Here is an 11,831-nt window from a genome sequence, read left to right on the forward strand (position 1 = left end):
TGCAACTTTTATACGGATCATAAGAGCTTGAAGTATATCTTCACTCAGAGAGATCTTAACATGAGGCAGAGACGTTGGTTGGAGCTGTTTAACGACTACAAGATTGAGCTGCAGTATCATGAGGGTAAGGAAAACGTGGTTGCCGATGCTTTGAGTCGCAAGGTGTGTCATGCTATGAGATCTGTGTTGGTGTTACCTGATGACTTAAGTCGCGAGTTCCAGAAGATGAACCTTGAGTTAGTTCTTCCTGGTACTTTAGATCTGAGTGCGATGGTTGCTGAACCCGAGATCCTTCATGAGATCCGAGTTAAGCAAAGAGAGGATGAATACCTAGAAGGAGTTCGAGTCGCTATAAGCGAAGGACGTGCCAAAGACTTCGACGTTGGACCTGATGATGGTCTACGATTCCATGGTCGTTGGTGTGTGCCTAGCTGTGAGATCTTAAAATGTAAGATTCTCAAGGAGGCTCATAGTACTCCCTATTCGGTTCATCCTGGTGGTGATAAGATGTATAAGGATCTGAAGCTAAAGTTTTGGTGGTCGGGTATGAAGAAAGAGATCGCCGAGTTTGTGAGCCGTTGTTTGGTTTGTCAGAAGGTTAAGTTCGAACATCGAGACCCGGTGGTCTCTCGCAACCTTTGGAGATTCCCACTTGGAAATGGGATTCGATTTCGATGGACTTTGTTATGGGTTTGCCGAGGTCGCCGAGAGGAATGAATGCGATTTGGGTCGTGGTTGATCGTTTGACTAAGGTCGCGCATTTCATTCCAATGAAGGAGACTTGGAGTCTCGAGGAACTAGCGAATGCTTATCAGCGTGAGATCATTCGTCTTTATGGAGTTCCTAAGGATATCATCTCCGACCGTGATCCGAGGTTTTGTTCTCAGTTTTGGAAGAAGCTTCAGTTGGCTTTGGGCAGTGAGCTTAAGATGAGTACGGCTTTTCATCTTTGTGCCGCAACCGATGGTCGACCGAGCGTACGATTCAGACGCTTGAGGATATGTTGCGAGCTTGTGCTTTGGAGTTTCATGTTAGTTGGGAGAAGAGTTTACCGCTTGTGGAGTTCTCCTACAACAACAGTTATCAAGCTAGTATTCAGATGGCTCCGTTTGAGGCACTTTATGGAAGAAAGTGTCGTAGTCCTTTGTGTTGGGACAATTCTAGTGAGGCTGTCGTCCTTGGTCCAGAGTTGGTTCAGGAATCGATTGAGCAAGTGAGGTTGATCCGCGAGAAGCTTAAGGCAGCCCAGGATCGACAGAAGACGTATGCAGACTCGCGGCGTAGGCCGATTGAGTTTGAGGTTGGCGAAAAGGTTTTCCTTAAGGTTTCGCCGATGAAAGGTGTTAAGAGGTTTGGGCTTAAGGGCAAGCTTAGTCCTAAGTATATTGGACCGTATGAGGTGCTCGAGAGAGTTGGCGAGGTAGCCTATAGGTTGGCTTTACCTCCGAACTTGTCGAAGGTTCATGATGTGTTCCATGTGTCGCAGTTGCGTCGTTATCGCAGTGATCCTTCTCATGTTCTACAGGCTGATGTTATCGAGGTTGAACCTAACCTGACTTATGAGGAACGTCCTGTTCGCATTTTGGAACGTCAGGAGAAGAGGTTAAGGAATAAGGTTGTACCTTTGGTTCGAGTTTTGTGGAGGAGTCAGAAGTTCGAGCAAGAGACTTGGGAAACCGAAGCGTCCATGCGAGAGAAGCATCCACATCTTTTCGAGTGAGGTAGTTCTCTTATCAAGTTTCGAGGATGAAACTTCTTTTTAGGGGGTTGGATTGTAACACCCCTAATTTTCATAATATAATTTTATAATTTTATTTTCCCATATTTCATATTTTATTTTTCGGGAAAATATCCATTTGTCGTCTTTTGGGCTCGTTGGGCTCGAAAAACGATGAAGACCCGTTTCTTCCTTGGGTCTCACGTGTTTTTGGTGTAGATGGGTAAGTTTTGGGCCTAAACCTAGAATAAACCCATGAGCTTCTCTATAAATAAGAAGGGAAATCAAACCCTTGCTTCTCTTTTCTCACAAAACCCTAAACCTAATTCTCTCCTCCTCTCTTCCTCCTCGTGCCGCGCGCCACCCTGCCTAGGGTTTCGTGCCGTCTTTCTTCCTCCTTCGTTCTTCATCGTTCTTCGTGCTTAGATCGATCCTACTTCTTGGATTTATCTATCTCCTTCGTAAGTTTTTATGTTTTCGCATAGTTTTATAGTTTTTATAGTTTATATATATAGTTAGTATATTTATTAGATTCGTTATCTTTGGCACGTGATGATTCATAAAGGCGTGGAAGTTGCTCCTGGAGAAGACGTTTATATCGTTGAAGACGATCTCTAGGGTTTATTTACTTAATAAGGTAACTAGGTGTTTTCTTTTAATTGTGTTTATGCCAATTGATGTAATTAATATGATTTAATGAATGTTTTATATGATTAGTACATGTTTGATTGTTTATTATCATGTTAATTATGTTTTCACATGTTTGTATATGTTTTAATGTATTAATTATATATCGTATGTTGTTTATGTGTTTATTATGGGTGTCATGAGCGTAATTAGGGTTTCCGAATCAAACCCTAATGGCGGCATGATAGGCGGCCAAGGGTGCTCTCCAAAGTTATAGCTAAAGCTTGTATAACCTTGATGATGATTCATGAGTTATCGCTAAAGTTAATACAACTTTGGGTAGTTACTCTAGTTATGGCTGAAGCAACTATAACATTAAAGTACGAGTTAAGGTTATAGCTGGAACTAACGTACCCTGAGATTTATGGCTCAAGGTTATGGTTGGAACTAGTATAACTTTGAGTTTCGTGTCAAAGTTATAGTTAAGGTAAGTATAACTTCAAGTCGTATATATTGAAGTTATAGTCGAGGTTACTATAACCTCGCATCAAGAGTTTATGTTATGGTTAGGGTTACTATAACATTGAATGGTTATTGTTAAAGTTATAGCTGAAGTTACTATAACATTGGTTACTTATATTTGTTTCATATGTTGTATTGTGTTCAACGTGTTATGTCCTTGTGTTTGCATATATATTTGGTTGCTCTTGTTCATATGATAAGTAGGATGGTCAGTTATACTATCCTGTGAGTTGAGTCGTGATGTTGTTCACGCATGTTAGTACAGTCAGTTATACTGTGCATTTGTTTGTTGGCTTGTTTGAATAGATGACGGTAGTATCAGTTATATACTATCGGAATGAACTAACGCCACCCGTTGATGCGGGATTTATTTTGGTCTATGTTCGGGGGTGGCCAGATTCGTTAATTATACGTTCTGGGTCCCGAGTGTCGTTCGGTGTACAGTTATTGCATCTAGAGGTCTGGCCAGGTCTTAGGCATATAGGCAGTGGTGATACGCTATACATAGTACCGTGGAGGCAGTGGTGATACGCTCCACACCGATGGAGGCAGTGGTGATACGCTCCGTCGATCGAGAAGCGATGGTGATACGCTCGACAAGTTATAGCGATGGTGATACGCTCTAACGGGCGTTCGCTCTATTCGCTATGCTTTGTTGCTAGCTTTGTGCCTTCTGTTACTGTGGATTGTGTGTTACCGTATTCGCTATGCTTTGATGCTAGCATTGTGCCTTAAGTTGTTAGAGGTCGTGTCCTACAGTGGTTGTTAGCGTACATGGTCTAGTTCTTGCATATGGTTTAGACTTGCATGATTCCGTCTAAGATTGATAAGTCATGGTAAGCTTTGTTGGTTTTTTTTTTCATGAGTATAGATGATCTCACATGTTGACTGGTTTTACATTTCATTTGTTAATGATTGTTGGTTATATTCAGTTGTTGTAAACATGACTGGGGGAGCATCTAGTTACTCCCGATCGATTGTCGACCCCCTTTTCAGTTGTTCGGTTTGATCTTTGTTTGGTTGATGCTTGCTTGGGGAATGTGCGAAGCGAGCTTAATAATAAAATAGGAGTTTGCTTTTAAGTTTTAAGAACCTTTGAATAATGTATTAGTTTGTTTTGGAGTTAGTAGCGAACCGGATTGGTCGGGTGTTTCCGCCACCTTGACCCATTTATCAGTATCGTACTCTGATATTCTCTTTATATATTAGTTTTTCCTTTGTTTTATAATCCGGGTTGTTACAGCAACCCTTGGAAGAGGCGCAACACCTGCTGCGTCATTGCCCCAGAGGTTTCCTCCTCAGCAAAAAATATTTTCGCGTTTTATTATGGAATTTAGGTAGATATACACTTCTTTATTCCATAAAACACAATATTACGGTAGATATTTACTTAAAATATTAATTTTAAATTAGGAATAAATATCCAGAGAATTCTAGAACATTCCGGAATATTCCGACTCGGCATTTAAACGGTTTTTAGAAAATGAAGCGGTTTTTGACCCGGACTCCAAATGAACTCTAGTTACTGTCAAAACGACTGTATCGGTGCGTAGATGACGACCCTGGTTGACTCGAGTGTTTGAGCTATCATTTGTCGACGAACTTATGAACTGTCATAAATCGTTCCGCGTATCAAACATGCGGCCCAATCATCACTGGGTGGTTGGCGGGAGGTGTAGAAATGAGGTATTTATAGAGCTTCCACTTTGACTGAGGCTTGGACAAGGTGAAAGTCAAAGTATAACCATCAGGTCAATCGAAGATTACAACCTGACGACTATGGCTATGCGAGGGGCTCATGGGGTCTGAACCAAGGACTTGTCGCTGAGAACATTTTAGAGTCTGTCGACTATCGGGGAGGGTCGTTTAAAGTCCATTAGACTACGTAAGGAAGCTCACCCGCCATAAGAAAAAACCATATCTGAGACACCTCTGGGTGAAACGAGACTGAAGGCGCTTCGGCAAAACTCTTTAGTCTGAATATAACTTGGTGTTTGAAGGCATTAGGGGTTACAGGGATTCTGAAGAAACTTCTTAACACTTCTGAAGGCTAACTCTGAAGGCTATCTCCAAAGGAAAGGGCTGAAGGACTGAACATGAGGACTTCTGGAATTTACTGAAAAGGGGTATCTGAAGGTTATCTGAAAGGATTATCTGAGGGTTGTCTGAAGGAAGAACATATGAAGGACTTCTCTTGAAGGGTAATCTGAATGTTATCTAAAGGGTCTTCATAAGTGTCCCATATGAGAGAGCCAATTTCATCTTCATCATTTGGTTCAAGACTAACTAAGAATTCCCGATCAACCACTTTGTCAACCACAATTTCTTCCAAGATGAAATTTTCATCATCCTCAATTTGTTCACTCACTTTCCCTTTTTTTGGAGTTCTCAAGTCCTCCTCCCATTGCGTCTTTCTTCCTCCTTGGTTCTTCCAATTCTTTTCCACCTCTCAAGGTAATTGCATGGACTTGTTGAAGAAGTGGTGGTCCATACTTGGGATTAGAGCCTTGAATTGGAAGGGTGTGTTGCCTTCTTTGACGATTAGTGGCCCCTTGTTTGGTCATGTAAGAGTCAAGTGTCCTTTGGTGTGCTTGGACATTTAAGAGATTGGTCTTCAAGTTTTTGAATTGTTGATTCACTTGAGCTTCTCTTTTCTCGGCCCTTGCGTCTTTTTCTCTTAGCAATATCTCAATAGAGGAGTTGGAATTTGGTGGTTCAATGTATGGTTGTTGTTGGAATTGTTGTTGGTATTATGGAGGTGGATAGCTTTGTTGTGGTTGGAAGTTTTGATGTGGAAATGATGAGCAAGTGTTATACGAATGCCCAATACCGCCACAATTCTCACAAGTGGGAGCATATTGTTTATAGTTTCTTGGAGGAGAGCTTGGTTGAGAGTAGGTCCTTGGTGGTGACCTTGGCTCTTGAATGTAGTAGACCTTGGAGTAAGTTGGTCTCTCTTCATGATAAGCATTTTCATGCTTCCTCTCCACCAAAAAACTATCAAATTTCTTTGACAATTCATCCAACTTAACCTTGTTTTCCAATTCTACCTTTGAAGGCCCTTCACTCTTGGACTCATTTTCTCTTCCATAGTCACCTTCTTTACCTCCATAGCTAATTTCCATGTCGAAAATGTTTTGGATCAACTCCGTGATTTGGGAATTTTTCATATTGTCAAAGTTACTACTGGAGGCCGCCACAATCATATCCCTAAACCTTTGCTCAAGGGTTTTGAAGAAGATTTGAGTTGTCATCCATTTGGAGATTCCATGATGTGGGCAAGAGGTAAGAAGGTCTCTAAATCTTTCTCATGCTTCACTCAAAGTTTCAAGATGCTTTTGCTTGAAGGTTTGGATTTCATGCCTTATTCTAGCGGTTTTTGAAGGAGGGTAAAATTTGTTGATAAAAGCCCTTGACAAGCTTTCCTAAGTAGTGAAAGTACCCGGTTCATGTGAATTCAACCATTTTCTAGTATTATCCTTCAAGGAAAGAGGAAAGAGCATAAGAAGAATTTGCTCTTCCGTGATGCCATCGTACTTGATCATACCCGCTTTTTCTTTGAATAAGACAAGGTGTTCATGAGCATCTTCATTCTTCAAGCCACGAAAAATATCTTGTTGAATAAAGGAGATTGTATGATGACGGAGGTCAAAAGTATTAGGAGCAAGAACTCCATAATTAATTTCCGAGTAAGATCAATTAGGATCCGATCTATGATAGTAACCCATTGGTTGGCCCGTCATCTCTTTGTCAATGAAATTGGTTCTTGGTGTATTTGGTGGGCTAGGTGATGTTGAATGTTGTGAATGAGTGGGTGAGTGATTTGGAGAGTGGTTTGGTGAATGGTTTGGTTGAAGGGTGGATATCTCCTTAGAGCCGATAGTGCTAACCATCTTCTTACCCGGAAAGACTTCTCAATCTCTCGATCAAGATGGAAAAGAGAACCGGTGTTGCACCTATACATAAACTCAAAAAGAGATCAAATAGTCCTAATGCAAAGAATGCACTAGGACAAGGATGGAAAAACAAACAAATAAACAAACTAAGCCTAGAAACAAACAACTAATCTAATCCAATATCGCCGTCCTCGGTAACGGTGCCATTTTGATACCGAGTTTGTCGTAGTCCTTGATATGCAAACAATATTTATAGTCTCAATACCAACCTAATGAATGTAGTAGGGTAAGGAGGTCGATCCGCAGAGACGGTGCTTGACTCTTAGATTGACTGTTTTATTCCTAGTTTAGTTCTTGCAATAGTTGAATGATTGATAAACTAACTACCAAAACTACAACTACAAACAAGTAAATAGACTAATGATTGCTAAAGCGATTTAAGATGATAATTAAGGACTAAGTTAACCGGGTTCACAAGTGTAGGTCAAGGTCGATTATGGTCGCAACTAAGGTAAGTCTAACGGTGAGATTAAGGTAGGCCTCCACCTCTCGGTGCGAGACGATCCTTGGTCTAAGTTTGGTCGAGATCTCTCCCTAACCACCCCCAAGCATGCAATGGTCACACACAAATTAAACCTCACACAAGTTCAAGCTCTTACTCAAACATGGCAATGAAAATAGAAAGAACCTAAATTACTCATTCAAGCCTTTCATCAAACATGTGGTGTGCACAAAACATTGCTACAACTCAAAAGACTCAATATATGTATCAACAACCATAATCAAACCATATTTTCTACACAAGTTCCCCCATCTACCTTAGTGATACACTAGTCACACATGTTAATGAAAATGGAGGCAAAAGATGAACAATTCAACAAGTAAATAACAAGAGGAAGCATAATATAAAGACAAGTGATTAAGCAAACAATAAGCATGTAAACAATTGAACCAAAGTAAATTAAGAGAAGGGTTATACCAATAATGAATAAAGGAGGAAACTTGGTTGAAAATAATAAGGAATGAATCTCTTCTTCCTTCAAATTACAACCCACTAATCTAAATGTAAACTATTGATAATTGTAGAACTTGCATAAACTAAAGAGGAATTGAATATTAACTAAATAAAGATTAAAACTTAATTAAAGGAGAAATTGATAGATTCGGTAATTTAATTAGGGTTCTTACATAATTGAGGGAATAATAGAGAGACTAATTTTCTAATCTAATGTGTAGAATAATCTAAGGTGGTATAAAATAATCTAGGGTTATTCTCATTGGTACCCCTGAGTTATCAACTTTTCTCAATGATACCCCTCCCTTTTTATAATCCCCAATTATGCCCCTAAACTTTCTGTTTTACTTCCAACAGTTACCATAGCTCTTTTCCGTCAAATTACTTCCGTTAGATTATGGCTCAGCTGCTTAGTGTACCATATACCTTCCCTCTCCCAAAATTCACCCATGTTGTCGCATGATCAGGAACTTGTTTTTGCTGATGATATTATTGTTAATGCCAAAATTTGATCTGCTATTATTCGTAATTTGTTCATAAAATTGATTAATAGCACCATAATTCAAAATATCCTGTGATAAACCCAACTCCAAATTATCCCTACTATTCCCATACTCTCCAAAACCCACCAAACCCATGTTCAAATTTGACACTTCCATTCTCGTGTTTGAAAACCCGGAATCTTGACCCAAATTGAACCTGTATCCCCACGAACCCGGAGGCAAATAATTGCTACCAATCAAGTTCCAAGTCTCGGAAATTGTTGCAGAAACAGAGGTACCCTGTTCAGAAACGGAGGAGTCGGAAGGGGATAAGAAAGAAGCGGGGATGGTATCAGTACCAGTGGTAGCAATAATGGCATTTTCTGATTGTTGTAAAAGCCATTGAATAGTTTCACCATCAGATTTTTGACCTCATTCTTTAGTTAATTGGAAAATTTTAGCTGCACAAACTGTTGGCATCCTAATTCTTATACATCTTCCATCAACTTTTTTGTGCTTGTCTTTGCTTGATTTTATTTTTGGTGGGTTTGCTTTTTTTATGTTGTTTGTGGGTTTTTTCATCAAGGTTTTCAACTTGTATGGGATTTGATAACAATAGGGATGGAAAATGGGAAGGTTTTCATTAAGGTTTAGTTATATGCAGCTGAGTGTACCATATTCTCCATATACCCCTTCTCTCCCAAAATCCCTGAGTCATAGTCTAACGGAAGTAATTTGACGGAAAAGAGTAATGGTAACTGTTGGAAGTCAAAAAGAAAGTTTAGGGGTATAATTGGGGATTATAAAAAGGGAGGGGTACCATCGAGAAAAGTTGATAACTAAGGGGTATCAATGAGAATAACCCAATAATCTAAAATAGACTAAGGTATAATTGGTAGTGTAATCTAACTAGTGTTTTTATACTAATCATCTAAGGGTCTTATAATAATAATAATAATAATAATAATAATAATAATAAACCTAATTCTAATTACAAAACACACGACACCCAAAACAAAAAGGGGAGAGGGGAATTATAACGTGAAAACGGGATCCAACAGGGGTGTGGGAGCCGGTCCACCGGCCGCCGGCGTGGGCACCGGCTCGGGATCTTCTCACAAGGGACGAATTTTGATGCGCTCTGAGCCGGTGGAGGGGTCGGCAGACGGTAACCCGTCTGGGAGTGCACTTGTGATGCGAGATGTGTTGCGAGCCGGTTGGCCGGCCACCGGTGACAAGGCCGGCTGGGAGTTCTCTAGGAAATGAAGGGTAATTTTGGTGTTCTCCCAGCCGGTGGGGTAGGCGGCAGACGGGTGCCCGTCTAGGAGCTCGTCTGTATCAGTTTTGATTCCGATTTCATTATTGGTGATTCGAATTCAAGGAGAAGCAATGGTGAACACATACACAACTACTCTTCCCGCCTTCCTCCTTCTTCCCTTCATTTCCAAGTTCAAGCGGAGCTGCTAATGCATCGGGTATCGATGTTGTTGCTGGGTTATTTGCAGGTACAGGTGGTGAAGAAGATGAACTGTTGTGATTGATTTGATTGGCAGAGGTGGTGAATTGGACTGATCTCAGTTTCTGGTTGTGATGGCCGCACGGGATCGTCACGGTGAGTCGAGGCGAGCAGGGAGCAGTTGAGCACGGTTGCGCGTGATTGGATGAACTGAGTTGTTGCTGCTGCTTGTTGATGAGTTTGATGGTGATAGGAGATGAAGGACGGAAATGGTGGTCTAATGTTGATGAATGATGATGAATGTTGGGTTGATAATTGCCATTATTGTTGATTGCAATTGCTGGTAATGGACTATGGTATTGCTAGGATGAGCAATGGCGATCGGTTCGGAATTCAATTCTGAAAGTTCGAACATGGTTATGGCGGATTGGTGCGGTCAGTGGTAGGTTGCTGATGAAGGGGTGCGTGAATGGTGGTGTATACAAGACGGGTTGTACTGGGCTCAAGCTGTTTGGTGGCTCGATAGAGGTAAGGTGGTGGAGCTGCTGATGGACTCGGGTTGAGATGAGGAGGAAACCACGGTGGTTGCGGGGTGGTTTGTTAGTGTTGTTGCTGCTGGTGTGTGTGAACAGAGGAGAGCATAGGAGATGAGTGATGGTGGTGGTACTGTGATCAACGATGGAGATGAGTCGGTAGTTGGCAGATGCAAGGAGGGAATGAAGGTGGATTATGGTGGTCAATTGAGGGCGAGGGTTGAGTCGGGATTGGAAACACGAAGTGCAGGGAGAAGTTTCGAATGGTGGCGGGATGATGTTGATGAATTGTTTGGCGTGAATGGTGTTGAGATGGTGAGGGAAGGAGGTGGAGGCATGGGTCTTGTTTTGCAAAATGAATTGTCAAACTTTGACTTTCTTTGACTTCCTTTGTCTTTATTCTATCTCCTTTTCGACTCCGTCTCAACCCGTCTCATTTTACTTGCTCGAATCTCCACTTTATTATACCACCTCGCCTACAAAATATAAACAATAAAATAATATTATAAAAACTCGAGTAATTATTAAATATAACTAATACGACTAATCATTATAAACTAGTAAAGTAATAGCAATACGGATATTATAATAAAAATACGATTAATTATTAAATATGACTAAGACGGCTAATTATTATAAATTAGTAAATAAATGAGCTATTTAACCATTTAAGCACGCAAAATCGAGTTGGAATAAGGTAATAAGATGAGACTAAATCGTCCTAAATTAGGACGATATCAATCAGCTGTCTACTTGGACATCTTTCACCACCGTTTGCTGTAAAAGAGACCTCTCTTGAGGCACGATAACTTGGAGAATTGATCTAAGACCTCTGTCATCGCATGGACCAAGCACTAGTTTGACTTAAAATAAGGGACTGAAAGGGTAAAAGGGAGGGATAAAGGACGGGTGACGTCTCGGAAGAGATGCCCCCAGGATGAGAAGATGACTCTGGATTTTGGTAAAAAGGAGACTGGGCGACAAAAAGGAGCCCCCAGTAAAGGGGTATAAATGGAAATTGTGGTTGGAAGTTGGAATTGAGGGATGGTCGTAAAATGGGTGTCGATAATTGAGGTTGAAAGTTGATGGCTGGTGTGGTTATTGAGGTTGGAAATTGATGGTTGGTGTGGTTATGTCCTTGAGGACTGCCTACGTATTCACGTGAAGTGAAATCAAACCAGATCGTAGTTCTGACTGTGTGCATAAGCTATCGTGTTAGGGCCTTAAAGTGCATGGATCACAAGGGTATATTCCTCTGGTGACTCGAAGAACCGATTTGAGATAACTCCCCCTGATCATAGACCAAAGAGGTATAACTAATTTTGTAAAAAATTCCTTGTCGTGTGAGCGCACTCGAAAGTGGACCCTAAGGATGGATATGGGTTCGTCCCGTCCTAGGTAGCAAAGTATCTAAAAACTCCGTGTTTGGGTCAAGGTGAAACTGGATTGGATATTTGGAATATGGGGCTCGGAAATAAAAGGCTTTGATGAGCAAATCTCTGGAGCTTTGATTTTGTGGAGTTGAGGCTCGATGGGATTATGTCTTGTAATATAGCTTGAAAATGGAGTCTCTTGGCTTGATG

At 40.9% G+C, this 11,831-nt stretch overlaps 1 protein-coding gene and 1 non-coding gene across 2 annotated transcripts; one reads left to right on the plus strand and one right to left on the minus strand.

Moving 5' to 3' along the window:
• The first annotated feature begins 6,130 nt into the window (after positions 1-6,130).
• On the plus strand, positions 6,131-6,237 carry LOC141609664 (small nucleolar RNA R71). Its single transcript, XR_012527585.1, has one exon. It is a non-coding gene; the product is annotated as a small nucleolar RNA R71 (small nucleolar RNA).
• A 1,983-nt stretch (positions 6,238-8,220) lies between these two features.
• LOC141608139 (uncharacterized) lies at positions 8,221-8,977 on the minus strand. The gene is made up of 2 exons (XM_074427497.1): positions 8,950-8,977; positions 8,221-8,642 (listed from the first exon to the last, which is right to left on the minus strand). The coding sequence occupies exons 1-2, from the start codon at positions 8,975-8,977 to the stop codon at positions 8,221-8,223; spliced, it is 450 nt and encodes a 149-aa protein (XP_074283598.1).
• Positions 8,978-11,831: the final 2,854 nt, after the last annotated feature.

Source organism: Silene latifolia, chromosome 10, assembly GCF_048544455.1.
Source record: "Silene latifolia isolate original U9 population chromosome 10, ASM4854445v1, whole genome shotgun sequence".
Classification (NCBI taxonomy): Eukaryota; Viridiplantae; Streptophyta; class Magnoliopsida; order Caryophyllales; family Caryophyllaceae; genus Silene; species Silene latifolia.

Bases quoted from the DNA above. Each gene is read 5' to 3' on its own strand.
- LOC141608139 (XM_074427497.1), bottom strand. From the start codon at position 8,977: ATGACTCAGGGATTTTGGGAGAGAAGGG. The intron at 8,643-8,949 runs GTATATGGAGAA...TACAACAATCAG, and splicing joins GGGATTTTGGGAGAGAAGGG to AAAATGCCATTATTGCTACC.